Source organism: Peromyscus californicus, unplaced genomic scaffold (assembly GCF_007827085.1).
Source record: "Peromyscus californicus insignis strain IS unplaced genomic scaffold, ASM782708v3 Scaffold_4__1_contigs__length_199733344, whole genome shotgun sequence".
NCBI classification, from domain to species: Eukaryota; Metazoa; Chordata; class Mammalia; order Rodentia; family Cricetidae; genus Peromyscus; species Peromyscus californicus.
Window position 1 is genome coordinate 2,269,412 of NW_026294562.1, and position 24,502 is coordinate 2,293,913.

General features: G+C 43.4%; 1 protein-coding gene across 4 annotated transcripts in view; it reads left to right on the forward strand.

Annotated features, from left to right (window-relative positions):
* Nucleotides 1–24,502, forward strand: part of Shtn1 (shootin 1) — a 106,222-nt gene that overhangs the window by 52,923 nt on the left and 28,797 nt on the right. For 3 of the 4 annotated variants that reach the window (XR_008212984.1, XR_008212985.1, XM_052712929.1), the window contains exons 9-13: nt 720–887; nt 3,390–3,543; nt 6,959–7,058; nt 14,269–14,351; nt 22,201–22,310. Coding sequence is in view for 2 of the 4 variants with exons in the window: in XM_052712929.1 (XP_052568889.1) it covers nt 720–887; nt 3,390–3,543; nt 6,959–7,058; nt 14,269–14,351; nt 22,201–22,310 (615 nt within the window). In the remaining 2 variants the exon portion in view is untranslated. The remainder of the gene's footprint in view (nt 1–719; nt 888–3,389; nt 3,544–6,958; nt 7,059–14,268; nt 14,352–22,200; nt 22,311–24,502) is intronic. The other variant, XM_052712930.1, reaches the window with a different exon arrangement.

Consider the following 24,502-nt stretch of genomic DNA (forward strand, 5'->3'; position numbering starts at 1 on the left):
AATAGAAAATAATTCTGCTGTCAATTATGTCAACATGGGAGAATTAGCCGAGTCGCATTCATAAACAGCTCGATGAAGTGTTCAATACATGTTAGTACAGCCTCCCTCCCTCCTGAATGTTTCTCACTGGAGGAAACTAACGTAGGTCTAATAGGAGCAGAGGTCAGGCAATGAGTGTAAGTTCTGGTCTTGATGCCCATGTGCCCTCAGGGAAGTCACTCGTTCTCTGAGCCTCTGCTTCCTTATCAGGAAAATGTGTTGGTATCTATTTGACAGTGTTGTTCTGAGTGTTGAAAGATATCTGCACATAGAGTGATAGCCATCATACTGTTCAGTGGTTAGTGAAGGCTACCTCGTCACAGTAGGAAGTTAGCTCATAGGCTATACGGGTGTACGTAAGGACAAAAGGAAAGCATAGGTGTCTGGCACACGGTATGTTACTGACACACACTTGTCACTATTAGTGCCAATGCATTTTAAAGCAGTAAGGGAACATTTAAAAATGAGCTATAGAACTCGATTACTGTATCTACTCCTTGCTTAGAGTGGTGATTTAGGTACTGAAGCTGGTGTGAAGTTGGGAATTGTATCATGATGATGTCTGCTCCAGGAGCTCCTACTTCAGGGATTTTCTGGTGTCAGTGACTCACTGCATTCGAGCTGCACCAGGATCTGCATGCGCTGGGCTGTGTACACATGTTTGTCATTAACTTTTGCAGATGTTCATTGAACAAAACAAGCTGAAGAGACAAAGCCACCTTCTGCTGCAGAGTGCCCTTCCCGATCAGCAGCTGTTGAAAGCTCTAGACGAAAACTCAAAACTCATCCAGCAGCTTGAAGAAGAGAGGATCCAGCATCAGCAAAAGGTAACTGACTTCATTCTGGAGGTGTGGACATACACACATGCAGACATACACACATACACACACATAAATGGATGTATACGTATGTACATACACAGCCACATCACATACACACATACACATGTACACATACAGACACACGCATGCACATACACCACACGTACACACACACCACACATACACATGCACATGTACAGTCAATGTGCAATCATACATTAAAACAGGAGGTGCTAGTGTGTCTTTCTAGAGTTCCATATTTTGCCTTGCTTACTAAGTCTTAAATATCTTTGAGAAAACAATAGCTTCCAAGTGAATTTAATGTGCTGTTCAGCTAAAATTCATAGCACACTGTCATGGAGTCTTTAAAATGATCGTGAAGTTAATCGAATAATGAGGCTGGAGAAGCAAGGGAAAGGATAGGACTCAGAGTGTATTGGGCAGTTCCTAGTCTTGAAGTCTGTTTGGGAAGGTACGGTTTTCAGAGACGGACTACTCATAGGAGAGTGTATGGGTCTTGCAGAGCTTCTTGGGGAACATAGGGCCTTATTCTGAGAGGGAGGGAAAGAAAAACCTGTCATTAGTAATTGCTTTCTTAGTTAGTTTCTGATTGTGCAGGCTCGTGTAGGTATCTGTAGTAAAGGACTCCGTAGCATTTTATTCAATTTGCAGGAGTAGAACTCTTCAGGTCAACACGGCCCAGGTCCCTCTGTGTCAGGCAGAGAGGCCTGTCCTTGCGGTGGGGGAGAGAATATGGGAGAAGGGAGGATGTGGGAGAAGGACTTGCAGAGGCCACTTCAGAATGGTGAAGTCAGTGTGTGTGGGTCCTCATGGCAGACCTCGTTCATGAGGAAAGGCTGTTAGCTGCTACTGACTTTTACCTGTCAGCATCTCAGAGCAAAGGTACCAATGCATAATCCTCTCCACTTCTGCATCTAGCAGCGAGGTCAAGCTGGGCTTCTGTTTCCTCAGTGGGAAGTGTTGGCAGATATACAGAAAGCCTCTGTTCCTCAAGGCCAAAGGTGAAGAATTTCTTTTTCTGCACCCACATGCAGGAATCGCCTTTTCAGAAAGAGTGTGTGTGTGTGTATGTGTGTGTGTGTGTGTGTCTGTCTGTCTGTCTGTCTGTCTGTCTGTGGTATCTGTGTGTGTGTTTAGCTTGTGTTAAAATTTAACTTTTGGTCCTGAGAAGACAAACTACATTTGTTAACTTGGTTAGTAGATACTACATGCTCACTGAATTGAATTGGACTCTAGGATTGAGTTATTTTCTATGTTCCTGTTTGGTAAAGGAGCAGAGGTCATTGTGGATGAAACTGTAGCAATTACTAGTTCTATAGGTTTTATCCTGCCCTAATCATTTATTCTGAGTACTCTCTACCATGTGTGGTGTAAAAATACATCCTACTTGAACACAAATTCCCTCATAGATTCATTACCTTTTAAAACACAGATATTTTGCTTTTGCGTGTATAAAATAATGTATGTTCCTTATAGTAAATACACATTTTGTTTGAAATGTAAAAGGAGTAAAGAAAATTAAGATCACCTGAGAATCTAAGATGTATAGTTTTGGGCAGCTCAAAACTTTACATAAATACATGGTTTTATAACGTATATGGTTTGTTTAGATGGAGCAATGTGGTGTATGGCCTTCTTTAACCTTTCAGTTGGTAATATATCTTCTAACCCCTAAATATGTATTGAACTTTGTGGGTTTTTTATGTTGTTGTTGTTTTTAGTTTAGTTTAGTTTTGCTTCGTTCTGTTTTTTGAGACAGGGTTTCACTGTGTATCTCTGGCAGTCCTGGAACTCACTGTGTAGGCCAGGCTGGCCTCAAACTCAGAGATCCACCCGCCTCTGCCTCCCAAGTGCTGGAATCAAAGGCCTGCTTCACCAACGCCAACTGAATTATACGGTTTTATATGACTGTATAGTGTTTTCTTATAGTTTGTGAAAGAATTATGCTGGTGGATGTTGAGGTTATTCTTAGGTTTTCAAAAATGTCTTAGGGATGTGTTTTCACATTGACCTGAGTCTCACCATTGTTGGCTGGCTAGTTTTGGGTGCTATGGATTGAATCCAGGACCCTGCATGTACTAAGCAAGCATTTGAACACTGAGTCACAAATACATAATAGTACTAATGCTGGGACTGGAGAGATGCCTCAGTTAAGAACTGCTGCTCTTTCAAAGGACCCAGAGCACCCTCATGGCTGCTTACAACTGTCTGTAACTCCAGTTACAGGGGAATCTGTTGCCCTCTTCTGGCCTCCAAGGAAACTGCATACATGTGGAACACACACCTATGCAGTCAAACACATAAAAAATATCTTTAAAAAAGTGCCATCACTGACCCTCCCCCATGGGTCCCAGCAGTCTTTTAAAAATATCATCAAAAATTTTTGGAAAAGGATATAGAAATAATGTGTCTGTTTTAAAATAAGTTTTAGATATTATTTTATCCCCCACCCCCTTTTCATCAACAAGGGGAAGCGTCAGCCCTATTCATGCTGCATAAAACTTACAGGTCAAAGAGTTAGAGGAGCAGCTGGAGAACGAAGCGCTCCACAAGGAGATCCATAACCTGAGACAGCAGCTGGAACTCCTGGAAGAGGACAAGAGAGAGCTGGAGCAGAAATACCAGAGCTCGGAGGAGAAGGCGAGGAATCTGAAGCATTCTGGTGAGAGCTGAGTCAGCTCCTGTGCCCACTCTCATGCCCACAACATAGTCTGTCCTGCAGCTGGTTCTGAGTGTTACAGGGGTGGCGGGGAGGGGTGGTGGTAGATGACGACAAACTTGTGTGTGTGTGTGTGTGTGTGTGTGCGCGTGTGTGTGTGCGCATGTATATGTGAACACTAGAGGTCAACTTCAGGAGCTGCCCACTGTGTTTATTTTTTAGGTATTTATTTTTTATGTATATGAGCGTTTTACCTGCATGCATGTCTGTGCACTATGTATATGCCTGGTGCCTATGGAAGCCAGAAGAGACGTCAGAATCCATGAACTGGAATTATGGACAGCTCTAAATCACCGTGTTGGTGCTGGGAGCTGAACCTGGGTCCTCCATAAGAGCAGCAAGTGGTTTAGTCCCTGAGCCATCTCTCCAGCATGCAATCTTGTTTTCCTGTTTTTTGGTTGGTTGGCTTTATTTTTTAGGATACGATGTCTCTCACTAGGGTCTGGGGCTCGCCAGTAAACCCAGCTTGCTGACCAGGGAGTCCCACAGACCCACCCCCCTGCACTGTCACAGCGCCAGGATTGCAAGCATAGCCCACCACACCCAGCTCTTCACGGGTTCTGGGGAGTCGAGTGCAAGTCCAAGTGCTTGCTGGTACAGTGAGTGGACCCCTGACTGAGGGATCTCCCCAGCCCACAGACTTGCTTTCTAAATTTTTTTCATTTCTAACTATCGCAGTTCAGCAGAGCAGTGTCATCAAGCAAGTCACAAGTATTGCAACTTTAACAAAAAGAAATTAATGTAGAGTCTCTGGGCTTCCTGCATAGAACCAAGGCCCAGTGGTGCCGTTAGCATAGAAGACCCAAATGGTCAACATCGCCGCGCCTTTAGCAAGGATTGCTCACAAAGCACTTACTTTACTCTGTTCATTTTGTAGGACTTTTTCAGAAATAATTAAACTCTCTTTTCTTTTCTTTTTTTCCTTTCTTTAAATAATACCCTGGTCTTTGGTATTTGTATCCCCTTCATCTTTGGGGTTTAATTATACATATGAAACATTACTTTCTGTGCCACACCTAACAATGAAATGGGCAACAATATATATATTAAATGGGAAAACTTTTAAAACACCGGGGATTCTGGAGTCAAGGGATTTATTCATTCAGCACTGGAAGGCCCACAAAAATGTAGGAGCTGGATTACTACACAGTTGTAAGTCTCTGAGAATGCGGGTAATTTACCATGGGTACATTTTTCTTTATCACAGCCTCAATATTCACTTCAGATATTTTCCATTAATATATAATAGAATTTTGAAATCTGTGCGGAAGAATCATGGAGGCTTTATTTCTGAAACATTCAATGCTTTTTAAAAATTTACAATGAAAAGTGATCACAATTTATTTTAAAAAAATCAATCAAAAATTAAGAAAATTTCAACTCTTTTTAGTAACTGTCAGAGTAGCCTATAGGCAAAGCCATCTTTATAGTAAATGGAAGGGGCAGACACTGCAGACATCTGCAATTCTAGTTTGAACTGATTTATTTAGAATCTGCGATGTTGGCAGTTCTGTCATGGAGCCCAATGAGAAACACAGAAGAAGGGCTGGAGTGATGTTTCAGGGGTTAAGCGTACTTGCTGCTCCCACAGAGGATGAGGGCTTGATTCCCAGCACCCACATGTTGCCTCACAACTACCTAGGGGGTCTTATACCCCCTTTTGACCTCCGCAGGCACTGTATCCATGTGGTGAACATGCATACATGAAAGCAAAATACTCATATAATCAAATAAAATAAGTAAATCTGAAAAAAGAAATATAGAAGAAAAGAATCGTGCATTTTTATTGGGTATGGTGGCACATGAATGTTATCCCTCTTGGGAGGCTTAGGGTTAGGTTAGGGTCAGGGTTCTCTAAAGAAACAGGACTGATAAAAAGAACATATATAAAGGATTTATTATGAGATTTATTAATCTGGATTATAGGCTGTGGTCCAGATAATCTAACAGTGACTATTTCTCTACAGAAAGGTCAAGAATCTTAGTTGTTTAGCCCATAAGCCTGGAGGTCTCAGCAGTTCCAATCTGGTGCTGGGGTCTAGGAGAATTCCTACAGAGCTTCTGGTCTTTAGGCCGTATTAGAAGCTTAAGAACTGGGTTCTAACTCCAGCGAAGGAATGCTTTAGCATCAGGAGAGATGAACCTGCCAGTGAGAATAGGGCAAAGAGCAAACAACCAAGCTTCCTTCTTCCGTGTCCTTTTTCTTGGCCTGCCTCCCATATCAAATAATCTTGATGTTGACCATTGACCGCGCACACACACACACACACCCCCACCCACCATGTATCTGTCATGAAAGATCTCCAGATCCCTTTGGAGAGTATGGTGCAGAGTCCTAGCCCACACTGCCTATTTTAGGATTGAGGGGTAAAGCATGCCTAGTGATAACAGAGCAAGTGACCTGAATGCTTAGTCTTTATAACCATCACTTATTAGGCCATAATATATATTTCTTCCTTTTTGGGGTGCCAGGGATCAAACCCAGGGCTTTGTGCTTGCTAGGGAAGAGCTCTAGAATAGAGCTGTACCTCCAGCACTACAACACAAGCTTAAATTGAGCTCCTTGGTGTCAAGAACTGCTGTGCCCTAGCTCTGTGCATGGCTGTGCCCTAGCTCTGTGCATGGCTGTGCCCTAACTCTGTGCATGACTGTGCCCTAGCTCTGTGCATGGCTGTGCCCTAACTCTGTGCATGACTGTGCCCTAACTCTGTGCATGGCTGTGCCCTAACTCTGATGGCTGTGCCCTAGCTCTGTGCATGGCTGTGCCCTAACTCTGATGGCTGTGCCCTAGCTCTGTGCATAGGTCCACTCACATTGCTGGTGTCTAATAAATGCCCATCTTATTGTGACTTGAATGAATAAATGACATTTCTTTAGAAGAGCAAGAGGTTTGTTAAGTTATGGGCATTTAGGAATGTGAATCTAGTTAAAACTCTAGTATTTGCTGGTTTTGAAGGAAATGAAGCGTAGGAGAGAAGAATGCAATTATTAAAATGTGTTGCAAATGTCATCTTTAAAAACAGCCCTCAGTCCACACACTTTCAAAGTCAAGCATGAAGAATTTCTGGGTGTTTGAGAGTGAACTACAGTTGTTAAAATATTCCTTCAGCCTGTTCAATTCTTATTCCCCTCACATTAGCTACGTCCTTTTGTCTACATGGGAAATAATGGCAGTGTACTTTAACAGATGCAGGCCCAGCTATGGTGTTAGTGATGGGCTAGCTGACAGAAAGTCTGCCGTTTCCTCTGGAAATGTCTAAGTGCCCCAGTCTTCATCTGAGAGGCTGTGTTTTTCTGTTCTGTGAGCACTGTGTAGTGGTTTATCTCAGGTCTCTCTGAACCCTTGTTCCCTGTACAGTGGACGAACTCCAGAAGCGAGTGAACCAGTCGGAGAACTCAGTGCCTCCTCCACCTCCTCCTCCCCCACCTCTCCCCCCTCCGCCACCCAATCCAATCCGGTAAGTACCATCAAGGCACTTTCCTGCTACCTGCAACTTCCTTGTCTGTGACCCTGCTGGTCACACTAGTCTTTTTTTTTTTTTCCTCTGAGACAGAGTCTCATGTATCCCAGGCTAGCCTTGAACTCACTCTGTAGCTGATGATGACCCCCAATCTGATCCTCTGCTGGGATTATAGACATGCCACCATGTAGCAGGAATCTTAAAAGTTCTTATTAATAAAATCAAACCTGAGGCCAGTTATTGGGGTGAATGCTGGAAGATCAGAGAAGCAGAACAAGCCACAGCTACCTCACCTCACCAATTCCTCAGCTGATCCTGTTTCCTCAGACTGCAAGCTTCTGAGTCCTCATATCCGAATGGCTCTCAGCTGAACTGCTGCGCAAAAGCCTAAAAGCTTAACCAGCCAAAAGCTTCAAGTTCCTGGTCTTCATGCCTTATATATCTTTCTGCTTTTTGCCATCACTCCCTGGGATTAAAGGCTCACTTTCTGGGATTAAAGGCGTGTGCTACCACTGCCTAACCTCTATGTTTAATATTGTGGCTGTTCTGTCTCTGACCCCAGATAAGTTTATTAGAGTGCACAATATTTTGGGGAACACAATACCACCACACCACCAGGCCCAGTTTCTGCAGTGCCGGGAATCAAGCTCAGGGCTTCATGCATGCTAGGCAAGCACTCCACCAACTGTGCTACATCCTCAGAGGGACAGTAAAAAGCAGAAAAGAATATTTCCTAAAGACAATGTTTCCCACTTCTTGTATATTCTTGGTTTTAAATCATCTTTCCAGGAAATCTCCACAGCCCACGTGTCCTTTTGTAGAACTTGGATTCTGTGGCAATGTTCCAAACTCAAAGAACTAGACATTTATCAGATACTTCTCATTTTAAAATTCCACGCCTAGCACTAGAATTTCCTTCACCCATGAGACCAAGGAATTTTAAGAGTCTCCAAAGGGTATTATTACTCTTTTCCCCTCAGTGATTTGAATTTGGAGGTTCTAGCTTACTCATTTTTTACAAGACCTAAGTTAAAACTTATATCTACTAATTGCTATAAACTAGTAATTAATCTAAAAGTACTAAATGTTTTTTATCCCCGATCCTTATAGTTAAGCCTTTTGTAATTCTGAGAGTAGATCCTTCCAGAAGAACATCACTGTTTAGGCCTTGGGGAAGGAATCCTATGTGCAGGCAGAAACCCTCTGTTTCTGAAGCCTGGCTAGTCTGTCATCATTGCCTCTCTCCGACATACATTCTAGAGAGATTTTGCCTTCTTTGTGAGTCTATCCACTGCCATCCAGAATTAGAGAAGTCAGGCTACTTATTTTGATGACTGCCTACCTCCTCATGATGTTAGCTGCCTTTGAATAATTTATTCTTGAACAAATGGCATTTAAACTTTTGCTGGATGTTTTAGCTTTCATTAACTCATGTGATTTGTTTAATCCTTTCACACAGAGAAGCCCTTTATTCCCGCTTTGCACCTTAGCTGATCCAGCTGAATAGAATGTGTAGCGTGTTCCTCCCACACGACTATGGAAATGGGACTTGGCTTTTGAAAAAGAGTCTCATTACTTTGCCTTGCCGAGTTGGGCATGACATAATCTACTTTAAGCCATTGAAGTAGTTGAGGTTAAATAATCTTTACAGGTGATGGAGTCCAAGAGCCAATGAAAGAATTTCAGGTATTTTAAACTCTCTCTCCTGGGTAGCTAAGTCTGTAGGAGATATTCCAAAGGTGACATTTAAAATGGGAAATGCGTCACTTTGATCTTTCTCTTAGGTCTAGAATTTTGAGCTGATAAGAAAGGTCACTTCTATGAGAAGGGAGAACTATTAAAAAGCAATTACAGTCTTGCTGTCGGCCTTTGATTTTTAGCCTTAGAAATGCTGAGAGCCCCTAGAATTTAAAGTATAATCTAAATAGAATTTTCTCCAAGGAACTCTTTACAGTTATACTGAGAAATGAATATAAGAATCAAGACTATATGTGCCTCAACCACTGATTCTTTTATAAGACTCTTAAAAGAAAATTCTCTTTGAATAATATGAATAACTTTTAAGGTAGATTTAAATAGTATGGGATATAACTTTTCAGATAAAAAATTTGGTGAAAAATACTTTCTTGTCAAAGATATATTTGCATATGTGTTGAGCTTTTGTGGGTGCTAAACCCACCAGTGGTTTCCAACTTTGTTCTTGAGCCATTATTTTTATACTAATATAGATCATGAATAGAAATAAACATGGTAGGGATGGGGAAGGACTTGGGCTCATGGCCTCCTCAGTGACTTTATGGCTTCTCTTCGTCTTCTCCCATTCCTTTAACCTAGAGGACATATATCCAATAGAGGAGGAGGTGTGACTGGGTCATGTTGTAATGAAGGGAGAAAATAGAGTAGATCTTGGACAAGTATGTCTCATGGGGAGAGGGGTAGAGGAGATGAATGGGTCCTCCAACATGACAGAGCCCACAGGATGTGTATGTAGATAAAGCTGCATATAAACACTGTCATGCATTGCTTAACCATGGAGCTACTTCTAATGAATGGGTTGTTTGACTATTTTGTTATGTGAACACCATTTTGAGTACTTATACCAATAAAGATGGCTGTCAACTTAATAGGCAGCATACTCTTCTGAGACCACTGTCATAGATGTGGCCTGTCATTGACCGAGCGGTGACACATGACTCTATAGATTCGTTCTAGGGAACTGACTTGTGTGATTATAGAGGGCTAATAGTCCCAAGATCTGTAGGACACATAGGCAAGCTGAGTAACCAGGACACCTGCTGAGTCCAAGACCTGAGAACCTGTGATGGAGTGCTATTCTGAAGGCTGGCAACCTTGAGACCCAGGCAGTCAAGTTCAAAAGCAGTAAAAACCAATGTTCCAGTTAGAAGACAGAGACTCTTTCTTATTGGAGACAGGAACTGCCAATCTTTGTTCAAGTCAGGCTTTCAGTGATTGGATGAAGTCAACATCTGGGAGAGCAACAGGCCTCTCTCAGCCTCCTAAGTTAATTAGTGGTAGGGTAGGGCTGTAGAAGTTTGGACTGTTGATCCCAGATGTCATGGTTGAGTCATCTCACCTGTTGAGTGACTCCATCCTATATATTTTCTCTGTAGTATAGGTGGTCAGCCTTTTTCATCAGGACTGTTGGCTCCACATTAATGACACTGAGACTTACTATTAATTATGAAACCTCAGCCGACAGCTTAGGCTTGTTCCTAACTAGTTCTTATAACTTAAATGAGCACATTTCTATTACTGTGTACTGCCACGTGGCTCATGGCTGTTACCTCTCCTCCTACGTATCTTGCTTATTTCTGTCTCTTCTTCCCCGTGTCCTCTCTGCCCTGAAAATCCTGCCTAGCTATTGGCCATTCAGCTTTTAATTAAACCAATCCAAGTGACACATCTTCACAGTGTACAAAAAGATTTTTCCACAGCATTTAAGTTCCACCTTGATAGTTTGTCCTTCTTCGATGTAATGGATACTCATTGAGTACCACGTCTCCAGCTCAGGCTTCAACTTTAAGCTAACATGTTTCTCATTCACGTAGGTGATGAACAATAAAGAATGTGTATTCTTATTTCATACATGCAAATATAGGTAAACAACCTGAGCGATATAAATCTCTGTTTTGTCACCCCTGCGTACAATAACGCTCAGCGTACCCAGATACGAAGCTGATAAAGAGTGTGGTATCGAGTGAGGAGAGGCCTCTGACTGCCGCCCTGGCATGCACTGGCAAGTAGACATTGAATCCTCTTGGAGTCCAGTTTGTGGCATGGAAAAATAAAACCAAGTTTACAGCATTTTATTCCTTTAACATCAGAGATAAAAATGTGATTTTTTTTTTTTAAATCGAAAGTCTATACAAATTAGAAAGTCTAACTTAAAAAATAATTTAATTCTATTTGGGGACTTTATAAGACAAGAGAAAATAAAATAGGTGGACTCTGATGTTCAGTGTCAAGACTGTCACAGAGGGAGGGAGCTGTGACACTTTTGACCTCTGCTCTGTGGGGAGATTGACCAGTGTACCTGGTAATCTTAAGGACAGGCAATTCAAAAGAGAATTAATTAATATAGCCAAATACAGAAGTAAAAAGTTAAAAAAAATCTAAAAATGTAATAACTAAGAAACACTCGCTGAGGCTCAGTGGCAGATGACCCCAGCATGTGTGAGGTCACGGGTTACATTCCCAGCACTGTAAGCAAACAGTAGGTAGGGTTAACCGTCCTCTGTGTGGCCATCCACTCCTATTTCTACAACTTTCTCTGGGGTGTCAGCTGCTTAGTTCACCTTAGGGCTGCCGTATTTGTTGGCAACTGCCACACGGGGCATTAATAATGAAGTTGAAAAATTAAAACATTCTTTATTTGGGGGAATAAACTTCTATTTTTTTTAATTGTGTGTGTGTGTGGACGTGCATGCTATGGTGTGCATGTGGAGGCCAGAGGAAAACTATCGGGAGTTGGTTCTTCCCCCCTGCCTTGGGCTCTGGTGTCAAACTTGTTTATAAAACAAGTACTTTCACCCACTCAGTCCTCTCACTGGCCCTTTGTAAACTTTTTATGAGGAAATGCTACCATATATACAGAAATGTATAGACTTACATTCAGTTTTTAAGTGCTATGGAATGGGAATCCATATCATAGTTATTCTGCAAACCAATAAGGCCCATTTTTTAAAACTCTGTCCACATTATTCTGGAAGGTTCTCTGTGTTGTGCTGTGTGGGCGACACTGAGTACTATTCATCTTATGCATGTCTCAAGGTGTGCTTATCCAATGTGGTGCTGGAAGAGGCTTGTGGTAGCTGCAGTCTAGGGAAACTGTAGAGAGTCTGTGTGAAATTCCTTGTACTCATATCTGGTACACACACGCTTGCATTTCTATAAGATAGCTAGTAGAGGAGTCACTGGATCATGGCATGGGCTCCATGAGATAATGCCAGACAATTTCCTGTAGCTAGAGTTTTCCTGCCTGGCCCACAGTCAGGAAAATCTTTGTCACCCACCAGTCCCACAGCTGCTCAGACCCAACCAAGTAAACACAGAGACTTATATTGGTTACAAACTGTATGGCCGTGGCAGACTTCTTGCTAACTGTTCTTATAGCTTAAATTAATCCACTTCCATAAATCTATATCTTGCCACATGGCTCATGACTTACCGGCATCTTCACATGTTGCTTGTCCTGGCGGCGGCTGGCAGTGTCTCTCTGACTCAGCCTTCCACTTCCCAGAATTCTTCTCCTCCTTGTCCCGCCTATACTTCTTCCTGCCTGACTACTGGCCAATCAGTGTTTTATTTACTAACCAATCAGAGCAACACATTTGCCATACAGAACATCCCACAGCAGTTTCCCACAGTAGTACTATTGATTTACATGCCAGCTTCAGCTGGAGATTCTCAGCCCCAATACTCAATATTTTCAGACTTGAAATTTTTTTTTTTTTTTTTTTTTTTTTGTGAATGTGGTAAGCACCCAATACGTGTCTTTAAAGCAAAACCATCTTCCCCTAATAATTAAGAAAATCAAGCACGCCGGGCAGTGGTGGCGCACACCTTTAATCCCAGCACTTGGGAGGCAGAGGCAAGTGGATCTCTGTGAGTTCAAGGCCAGCTGGGCTACAAAATGAGTTCCAGGAAAGGCGCAAAGCTACACAGAGAAACCCTGTCTCAAAAAAACAAAAAAAAAGAAAAAAAAGAAAATCAAGCACTTTTTGTTTGTGTGTTGGAAACTTGGGACATCATCTTTCATGGTTTTTCAAGGTTTTTTTTTTCATTTTTAATTAGGCTGTATTCTGTGTTTGATTTCATTCATAGAATTCATTTATCTATTTGCTAATTTGTCTTTTTGCTCTTCATAATGCATTTTAATGGCACATAGGTTTGTTAAATTTTAACATGGTCCAGTTGGTCATAATTTAGATTTTATGTGTACTTTTAAAAACCTAGGCTTGAGAGACAGTAGTGCAGATATGCTCTGTCCCCAGGTACCTGGCTCATACTGTGCACAGTTGGATATTCTATACTCCTGTTTCATAGGCAGATGTTTACTGATGGCATCTATCCTGTTCTGCTGGGATCAAATGTAGGGGCCCACACTTAATAAGTGAGAATACCACCACTGGACCACAGTCCCTGTCTGTACTGCTCTTTTATGTCAAACACACTCCTGATTCTTTCATCCTTCCTTGTGTCTGGAATGTCCTTCATAGGTAACTGGTACTTCTTGGGTCTATTTCCTTTTATAAAGCTGTGTGCATTGATGGTGACCATCAGTCCCACCTTCCAGTGATCAGATAGTTTTGTACAGGAAACTGTAGCATGAATCTTAAAGAGTCTTATTAATAAAAACAAACCCAAGGTCAGTTATTGGGGTGAACACTGGAAGATCAGAGAAGCAGAACAAGCCACAGCTACCTTACCTCACCAGTTCCTCAGCTGATCCTGTTTCCTCAGACTGGAAGCCTCTGAGTCCTTATCCAGAATGAATCTCAGCTGAACTGCTGCTCAAAAGCCTAAAAGCTTAACCAGGCCAAAAGTTTAACCAGACTAGTTCCTGGTATTCACTCACGCCTTATATACTTTTCTGCTTTCTGCCATCACTTCCTGGGATTAAAGGCGTGAGTCACCATGCCTGGCTGTTTCCAGTGTGACTTTAAACTCACAGAGATCTGGATGGATCTCTGCCTCCCAAGTGATAGGATTAAAGGTGTGAGTGCCACCATTTTCTGGCCTCTGTATCTCATGGCTGTTCTGTCTCTGACCCCAGATAAGTTTATTAGGGTGCACAATATTTTGGGGAATACAATATCACCACAGGAAACTAAGGCATTTTCCTTTTCTGTAAGCTAGTGAAAATGGTAATATTGACAAAAGCAGAAAGCAGGCTGCTCAAATTCTAATTGTGCAAGTATAGGAGAGTTGGGTTATCATTGACCATTTAGAACTATCCATTTTAGCCTGGCGGTGGTGGCGCACACCTTTAAGCCCAGCACTCAGGAGACAGAGGCGGGTGGAGTGACTTTGAGGCCACCCTGGTTCTAGGACAGCCAGGTCTATACAGAGAAACCCTGTCTCAGAACAAACAAACAAGCAAACACCAACAAACAACTATTCATTTTATCAGTTGGACGATAAGGCAGCCACTCATTTCTTTGGAATCTTTTTCTTCTTCCCAAAGATCCCTCATGTCTATGATCCGGAAACGATCCCACCCCAGCGGCAGTAGTGTTAAGAAGGAGAAGGCTACTCAGCCGGAAGCAGGTAAGCCTGGTGTCGGTTTGGTTTCCTCTAAGTGGGTGATGGTGGACAGCCCATCAGTAACTGGTGTTTGCTGAGTTCTTTGACCCTGAACAGGCTGTTTGAAGAGGAGTGTAAAGAACAACCACAAGAAGGAACTCAGTAATGGGCATTGCCTTCCTATAGCTTACTGTCTAGAGAAGATCATGTATGCACACGCCACTGTCAATACAAGAGAGTGTTTTAAGAAATATGCTTTTGTTTGGGAACAGGTCATTTGGGGCATAATGAAGGAGTAATTCCAAAGGAAATTTGGAGAAAGACTTTTTTTTATTCAAAAAATTTTTTTTTCTGTTCATTTTACATACCAACCACAGATCCCCCTCTCATCCCTTCCCCCCAAACCCCACTTAATCTCATCCCCTCCTCCAAAAGGTTAAGTTCTCCCATGGAAGGACAGCTAAGCCTAGTACATTCAGTTGAGGCAGGACCCAGCCTCTTCTCTCTGCCTCAAGTGTGAGCAAGGTGTCCAATCATAGGTAATGGGATCTAGAAAGCCAGCTCATGCACCAGGGATAGATCCTGATCACACTGCCAGGGGCCCTTCAAACAGTCCCAGCTACACAACTGTCTCTCATATGCAGAGGGTCTAGTCCAGTCCCATGCAGGTTCCACAGCTGTCGGTCTAAAGTTCATGAGTTCCTATGAGCTTGGTTCATTGTCTCTGTAGATTTCCCCATCATGATCTTGACCTCCCCCCCTTGATCATATAATCCCTCTTCCCTCTCTTCAACTGGACTCCCGATGCTTGGCCTGGTGCTTGGTTGTAGAATTCTGCATCTGCTTCCATCAGTTATTGGATGAAGGCTCTGTGATAACAGGGTATTCACCAATCTGATTACCAGGGTAGGCTGGTTCAGGCACCTCACCATTATTGCTAGTAGGGTCATCCTTGTGGATTCCTGGGAATTTCCCTAGCACCAGTTTTCTCCTTTATCCCATAATGTCTTCCTCTATCAAGATATCTCTTTCATTGCTCTCCCACTCGGTCCCTCCCCCAGCTCGACCATCCCATTCCCTCATGTTTTCATCCCCCATCCCCTCCCTTCTATTGCCCCTCCTCATTCCCAGTTTACTCATGGAGAAGAGAAAGACTTCTTATCTTCAGTGACAACAAGGGAGTTGAGATCTTATCAAGTATCTTATCAGCTATATACTACTACAGTGTCACATGCTGAACGTACAAGACCCTGAAGTCATATTCTGGTATAATCAGACATGATATAAACAAGGGACTGTCCATGTAACTGTGATATTCTTTAGTACTATTTTTGGGAAACACTGTGGGAAGAAGCATGTGTTTCTGAAAAACTATGATGGTGAACTGCTGGTGTCAGAAGGCAACATTCAAGTTGATTTGGAACATTGGTGAGATGGTATTTAGGATGATAGTTGCCCAGACAGCATAGTGGTAGGTTCAAAGGTCTGAAGCAGGGAAGGAGATTCATGCACCATAAAAACTAAACATTCTACACCTTTGACTTGGGAGCCAGGGAAGAGGTTCCCAAAGCAGTGGGATTTATCTTTGCTAAGTCACTCTGGCTGAAGTTCGAGAAGAGTAAAAACAAGAATGGAGAAGGGTAGGCATGGCAGGTGGGCAGAGGAATGTTGATGCTTCAGACTAGGAAGCTCAGACAGGGTGACAGCTGTCTAGATAGAAAGACAGATGGATTCAGCAAGTAGGTACCTAGTCGTCTAGCTAGGAAGGTGGAATTTTGAGAGTTGCTGGAAAATGGAGGTCTATAGGACCATGTGTGATGGGCTAGAAGGAGAAGGACTGAGCAGAAACATTGAGCAGAGATACTGGTGCCTGATTCAGAGTCCATATACAGAGCTCAGAGGGTAGCAGCCATGAGCTTTGAAACTGGGCTAGATCCTGGCCCGTTGTGCCTCACAGTGTTGAACCCAAATTAGAACCAAGAAAGTTGCTCAGCACGTGTTCCCAAGCTCTCCTGAACTTGCCAGCTGCAAATCCAGATCTATATAAGGTTCTTTCTGACCCCCTTTGCCTTCTCCAGTCTATGCACTAGCAGTGTGACTTTTTTAAGTCACAAGTCTAATTGTGTCATCCTAGGTCTTAGGGCATGTCTGTTTCTCACAGTGTCAGTCTAGAACGCGAAGTCTGTATTGTGCTTTCCAACAAGCCTCTACCTTTACTTCTTCCTTGTTTTTTATGTCTGCCCCACTCTCTGGCTGGAGCACTACCTCTTTCCTGGTAGACACTGGCGCCTGTGTGGCCTTACTCTACTGCTCCTGTAGTCAGAGCTTCAGTAAGATACTGTTGGAATTTCACATTCTCCTGTGTGCCCCAGGCTCCTCCTCTACCTCCACCTGCTTATTAATATTCATAACCCACACAAGTGGTTCATTAGCCTGTTCTAGTTTGATTTCTGTTGGTGTGATAAAAACACTGGCCAAATGAAATATAGGGGGAGGAACAGGTTTATTTCCGCTTACAGGACATAGTCTGTCAGTGAGTGGAGTCAGGACAGGAACTCAAGCAGGAGCTTTCCATAGAGGAAAGCTGCTTGCTAGCTCAAAGGCTTATACATAAGTACCATCCCCACCCTCAGCCCCCTCCCCTCATCCCTGCAGCTCTGGCTAGTCTGGAACTCACAGAGATCCACCTGCCTGTGCCTCCCTAGTGCTGGGATTAAAGGTATATGCCAACACTCTGGCTTAAGTAGCTTTCTTAGACAACCCAGGATTGCTTGCCCAGGGAATGGTGCCACCCACAGTGGACTGGGCCCTCCTACATCAATTAATAATCAAGACAATCCACCATAGGCCAATCTTATCTGGGTAATCAGTTGAGACTCCCTTCTTGGGCAACTCTAGGTTGTGCTGGGTTGACAGTTAAAGCTAATTAGGATATCTGTGTTGCTGTAGCGTTTTGCTTTAAATTCCATTGCTTTAAGGATGTAATGGCCCATCCTCAGCTTCTGCTGGACTCTGGTGTATGAGTAATTTCCACATATTTCAGCCTGCTCTCTGAGCAAGGTGTGTGTGTGTGTGTGTGTGTGTGTGTGTGTGTGTGTGTGTGTGTGTGTGTGGCGGTTGTGGTGGTGGTCATGGTAGTGTCTGCACATACATGGGTGCAGATGTACAAATTTGTGTGTGTACAGAGGCTAGAGGAGACCATCAGATACCCTGCTCCATCACCCTCCTCCTTATTCTGCAGAGAATTCTTCTATTGAACCTGGAGCTAGATGGGCATTCAGCAAGCCCCTCCGAACCTCCTTTGTCCACCACAGTGTGGTGTCACAGCCATACTCAATTTTTTACGTGGGTTCTAAGGCTTTGAACTCAGCTCCTCATGCTTCTATAGTAAGTGTTCTTACCTACTCAGCCATCTCCACAACCCCATAATCCCTTTTGGGAAGAGGCAATACTGTAGTCAAGAAATTTCCTTAATTTTATAACCTGTAGGTCAGTTTTAAACTTATTCAAACATAATGTGCCCTTTTGGTAGTTTTTTGCATCACGATGGTATATGGTGGATTAGTTTTCAATGCCTTCTTTAGAAATATAGCAAAACAGGGATGTAAAAAGAAATTTCACGCCGGACGGTGGTGGCGCACGCCTTTAATCCCAGCACTCGGGAGGCAGAGCCAGGCGGATCTCTGTGAGTTCGAGGCCAGCCTGGGCTACCAAGTGAGTTCCAGGAAAGGCGCAAAGCTACACAGAGAAACCCTGTCTCGAAAAATCAAAAAAAAAAAAAAGAAATTTCACTTCTTCTTGGTAATAACTGGAGATTTGATTGAGTGACAAGGTGATGATTTCGTCTGTGGGTTTCTCTCTCTTTCTCTCTCTTCTTTTAAGATCTAACTTATTTTCCAAGTGGGTCTTAAAATTTAAGCCCCAATTAATTACATGTAGCTTTCTGATCCAAGACTGACCTTGAAGCACTAACTCAAAGAACCTTTGATTTTTTTCAATAACATTAGACCTGTTGTCTTCATTAGCCCCCTTTCTCTAATCTCCAGCATCCTGCATATTTCCTTTGTCCCCCTGATTACATGCTTTTGTGAGACAATTACCAACTGTGTGATTGCAGAAAGAATTACAAAACATACCATGAGCGCTCCGTAGGTGATTCGTGCCAGTTTATTAGAACTGCTTAATAGTTCAGAAGTTCATATAGATTGCTTTTTGCTATTTCAAAAACAGGTCGGTGAGACGAAGAAAGCTTGTGCAGCTAGCTTCGTGCTGCCCTTGTGTTGCGCCTGAGTAGGGAAGCTGATAAGAGTGATTTCTTTTCCTTAAGACCAATTAAGCCTTTATATTTGGGGAAAAAAAAGGCTGAGAAATTAAAGCCTGGTTTATAATCTGTGCACAATACAGATAGTGGCACTTCTCTGAATTATCACTATGATTCTGGCAAGCAAATATAAGGAACTACTTTAAATTCCTGCTGGTAGATGCTGTAGCAGATTTGAATGGTGTGGCCCGTAATTCTCCATCTGTCTGCCTTAATTAGTTTTTGTGTGGTGCGTTTAATTGGGCTGCAGTCATTCCTTGCAGAGTGCTAATCTGTTGGTAGGCGGTATTCCTTTTGCCATGCAGCTCTTCTTCCTAGTCTCACTCAAAATGGCAGCCTTTCTGAAAAACAACACAAAACAAAAACCAAAAAATAAAAATAAAAAGGGGGTGTTTTGAAGCTGGTTTCTGAGTTTCTAGGACTAAGTCACACCTTGTGCCAGGTGCTTATGTATGAGACCTGCGTTTCGTCTCCTTTTGAACAGGGTCAGAAAAGCACTATGTATGCACAGTAGATGTTTGGACATCAAGGGAATGAATGAGGGTGAATTTCTTGCCTGCCCCCTTGTAGATATTTGTGAGTCATCAGAATAAGGTCTCCACCCCAAAATGCTGTTTAAGGGCACACAGTTGATCACCCCAAAGTATCCACAAAGTTTTCATTTGTTGGTGAGTTGTAACTTTGGTGATGTGTTTCCCATATTGCCTTGTTTGGTGGTTGCTACTGATTGTCGACTCAACAAGATCTAGACTCTCCCAGGAGACAAATCTGTGGGCATTCCCTCAAAGAAGTAGGTTAGTGGAGGTGAAAGGACCTATCCTAAGTGTGGGTAGGACTGTGGGGGTTCCAGACTGAATAAAAGGGAGAAAGCTAGTATCCATCCTCTGCTCCCTGACTGCAGTGTGACCACTGGGCTCACACCCCCGCAGCCTGGACTCCCCACAGTAACGGACTTTACTCAGGTACTGAGCTGAAATAAACCCTTCCTTCCTTAGGTGGCTTTTTCAGATACTTTGTTGCAGCAATGAGAAAAGTAACTAAGACATCTGCCAAAAGATAAGATGCTTGGATCTGAAACATGCTCCACAATGAAACACAACACACACACACACACACACACACACACACACACACACACACACACACACACACACACACACGGTTTCTCTCTGTAGCTTTGGAGCCTGTCCTGGAACTTACTCTGTAGACCAGTCTGGCCTCCAACTCATAAGAGATACACCTGCCTCTGCCTCCCGAGTGTTCTACCACCGCCTGGCTAGACATTTTAATTCTTAGCATTTTAGTAGCTTCTGAGGACAGGCTTTTCTTTGAAGTCAGATTATACTGTGAATGTAGCAGTGATGCAGGCATTGGTGCTACAGAGTTGAGGATAATGGAAACTTCTAAATTCTGGTTTCCCATAGATAAAGAATGGCTCCATGGGGGCCACATGGAGTCTTCTCAGGAAGGAAGCCACGATTTAGGCCTGAAACTAGGACTAATTAGTTTAGGGATATCTATGGTCTCCTTCATCTAGAAGGCAGCCTTTGTGGGGCTTAGGCATCCCTACTCAAAAGTACAGCTACAACATCTGTCTAAAGCCCAGACTTCAGAAGTCAATCAGAAGAGACTTGAGTAATGGCCATGCAGATTAGGTCTCTGTGGAACCTAGCCTTGCCAAATCAGCGGAAGCAAGTTCACCAGGAATAATATAGGTGTAGAAGCATGTTAATTGTGACAGATATTCAAAAATGATTCCGTATCTTCAGTCAAGCAATTCCATGAGAGAAACAGTCAGCAGGGTTCGGTTTAACTCATTTTTATCCCTCTGATTGCTGTACATGCAACAAAGCAAGGCAAAAATAAGACAATTGGGGCTGAGGAGGCAGCTCAATTAAGAATGCTCACTCCATAAGCTTGAGGAACTGAGTTCAAATCCATATAAAACAAAGACTTTTGCATGCCTATAGCCCTAGCATTTTGGAGACAGAGATAGGCAGATTCTAAGAGCCTCTTGGCTGGCTGGCCTAACCAAATGACAAGCTTAAAGTTCAATGAGAGACCCTGTCTCAAGTCAGTAAGGCAGAGAACGATACGAGAAGACACATGGCTCCTATTCTGGCCTCCACATGTGTGCAACACATACACACACACACACAGTTGGACAACACGTGGTTTGAATTTGTCATACATAGTAGGTAAGTACTTTGTTCCTCAGCCACACCTCAACTCTGGAAGCTAAAATTTGTAATCACATTTAGTTGCTTCTTTTCAGTTATTGCTAGATGCATGTTTGTTATTTTTAAAACACGGGCAGTTTTAAAAGACTTGAAATAAGGTTTGCTTAAATGTTTCCTTTCTGCATGATTCCCACACAAAAGATGGGGTTGAAAATAGGTTTCCCTGCTTGCTGTTTGTCTCTTGACTCTCTTTCCCCATAAAGGGGACAACTTGGCCAGGCAATAGTGGCACACGCCTTTAATCCCAGCACTCAGGAGGCAGAGGCAGTGGGTCTCTGAATTCTAGACCAGCCTGGTCTACAGAGTGAGTTCCAGGACAGCCAGGGCTACACAGAGAAGCCCTGTCTCAAAAAAACAAAAAGAAAGAGGACATCTCTTTGATCTCTTCTTTTGGACAGACTTTTGTTTATTTTGACGTACAGAATGTTATAACTTACAAAAACATCTTTGTGGCAAACATGATTGATTTGGGAAAGGTACAGAGTTGCATTTCTGAAAAAGCCTGGAGGAGGCTGAAAAGATGGCTCAGTGGGTAAGAGCACTTGGCATGAAGACCTGAGCTCAGATCCCTAGCACCCACTTAAAAAGCAGGGCTTGGCTACACAAGTGCCTATAACACCAGCACCAGGAGGTAGAGACAGGAGCATTTCCGGGACTCACTGGCCACCAGGCAACCTAGCCCCAAGGTTAGTGCAAGGCCCTGTCTCAAAGGAGTAACATGGACAGTGATAGAGCATGACATTCAATGTGCCCCTGTGGTCTTTGTATGTGTGCGCAGAGACACTGAAACATGTGCATATACCCCAGACAGACAGGCAGACAGAGAGATACTCGGTGTGTTCCTATGGTCTTTGTATATGTGCACAGAGGCACTCAAGCATGTGCATATACCCCAGACACAGACAGACAGACAGACACGCACGCACAAGCATGCACGCACACACACGCACACACGGGGGCGAGGAGGAGACCTGGAGATATCCATGTCTCCAAGTTTTATTCTTGTGTTAATGAATGAACCAAATCTGTTTTGTTTCTCATAGGTGAGAAGATATTGATTTCCATGCTACAAACTTGACTTTGATTGTTATAATTCTAAGTGCTCTGATAAGAAATTTTTCTCACTTAAAAAATATATTACTTAAAGAGTTTCCACAGGGTAGCCGTTACCCTTGGTGAGTTATTGGTGTTCTGCCACTGTCTGAAAAATGATTTCTGTTAATTACACAGCACAATGTCTCCAAGTTACCAGAAAGCGGAATTAGCTGTTTCTTATATCCTAGGATGATTTCTGTCTGTGTTCTTCACACAGCTGAGGAAGTCACAGACCTGAAGAGACAAGCAGTGGAAGAGATGATGGACAGAATTAAAAAGGGAGTTCATCTTAGACCAGTTAACCAGACCGCCAGGCCCAAGACAAAGGTGTGTGCAACTGTGCACTCCACTCTGGTGTGTGTGTGGGTGGGTGGGTGTGGTGATGGGGGTTATAGGTGGGTGGGTATTTTGCCTGCATGTGTGCCTGTGAATTGTGTTCATGTCTGGTATTCAAGGAGGCCAGAAGAGGGCGTCAGAGCCCCTGGAGTTGGAGTTACAGGTGGTTGTGAGCTACCACGTGGGTACTGGAAGTCAAACCCTGGTCCTCCCTCTGAAAGAATATCCAGTACTCTTAACTGCTGAGCCATCTCTTCAGTCCTTTGCCTTTTTTTTTTTTTTAATGTAAAAGTTAGGAATTTGATGAAAGCTATATCAAGACTGACTGCCAAGGCTTGGAAGACTAATATGTCCAAAAAGCTTTCTCCTCCCTATGAGCCTGTTTTGAGAGGGTTCTGTGACCACAGGTGAGCCTAAACTGGTTTGGAAGGTGTGTCATGTTATTGTCCGGTGTCGTTATCTCTTCCAGAGGGGTGTTGATGAAAGTCATCATATCAGACAAGTAAGAGTTGCTATCTCCCCCTCCTTTTTTTTAATTCCATGTTCTCTTCTGAGTTTCTGAGTATCTGCTTCATGTCAAATACTGTTGTGGGCACTGGGGATAAGGCGGCAGTCAGCACTCTTGCCTCCCTGAGGCTTCTGTGTGTGTGTGTGTGTTGGACTGGCGTAGGGGGACCACACAGTAATAGTGGAAGAGAACGAAGACCAGATAGAACAGGTAGGCTAAGCTGGTTTGCCTGCGTGCCCGCAGCTGCCTCCGAAGTAGCACAGGGAGGGGTCCGTGCTGAGAGCCACTGCAGACCTCCCTCCCTCCTGTGGCTGTCTATCACGTTCAGATAGGCCCGGTAATAGTTTTTGAGATTTCTCTTGAAAAAAAAATATCCTTTCTTTCCTCACTCTAATGAGATGTGGACAGACTTCTATTCCTTCTTTGTTCATCATACTCTGTGGCTTGCTTCTGTTTCCTTCCAAGATTGCTCCTCTTTTGCGAGTGAGTGTGTGTGTGTATGTGTGTGTGTATGTGTGTGTGTGTGTGTGAATGCACAGCTGTACCTTTGTGTCTGTGTGTGTTTGTGCATCTGTGGGTGTGCATGTTCATGCATGTGGGGAGAGGCAAGGCAAAACTGAGGAGTCTCTCCTCAGGATGCCACCTGCCTTATTTTTCTGAGACAGGGTCTCTCACTGATCTGGAGTCTGCTGATTAGGTCAGGCTGGCTGGCTGGTGAGCCCCGGGAATTTTCCTATTTCCCCAGGACTGGGATTATAAACACACACCACTGCGCCAAGCTCTTTTCAAATGACAAGCAGTTTACCTGAAGCCTTCTCCTCAGTCCCAAGGCCATGCCCCTTTAACTTCTTGAACTCCCAGTGTGATGACTGAGTTCTAAGGTGCCTCTACAGTTGTCACTTGGTCACCAGCAGGCAAGACAGCCCGGCAAGGAAGGCCATGGTCTTACCCACCTCACAGAGCAGATTCACAGCTAAGTAGCCAGGAGTTTCAGCCAACCGTGCCATGGAGATGTGAACCAGTGATCTGGAAGCACGGTTCCAAGTAACGGAAGATGAAGACAGACGGAAGCTGGGTAGAATGATCCTGCAGCTGCAGCCAGGCCCTTCTGTGTGCGACTCAAGGGGACTATTGTAAGGATCAATCGACATGAAATATGAAAACATTTTAAAATGAAGGGTCTGGGTGCCACCTTGCAAAGATAATATTTTTTTGACTTTTATGTCACAACTATTATGGAAAAAAATAAATGAGAGCAAACTATTTCTAGAGGAAAATATAGCATCATAATAAAACCAAATTAATTTAAAGTGAAAATGTTGAGCTTGGTGTGAAGGTTCACGCCTGCAATCCTAGCACTTGGGGGGCCATGGTAGGAGGAGTGCCTTGGGTTGGAGGCCAGTCTGGGTAAGATCCTGTCTCAAACAAAACAAAACAAAAACCAAATAAATAGCATCTTAAAGCAGCACAGCAGCACTGTGTCTACTCTCAGCCTCAGAACACCCTTCTCCTGCTTTCTTCTCTTGCAACAATGGAACCTTATTTCATGTGAGCTCAAAATCTGAAAAACAACGGAGAGGATCAGTGGAGAGCAGGCTTTTCACTGGCTGCCAGCACACTGTGTAGGGGTAGCACTAAGTGACCTCTGCTGACATGGTCAGGGTGCACTGCAGTC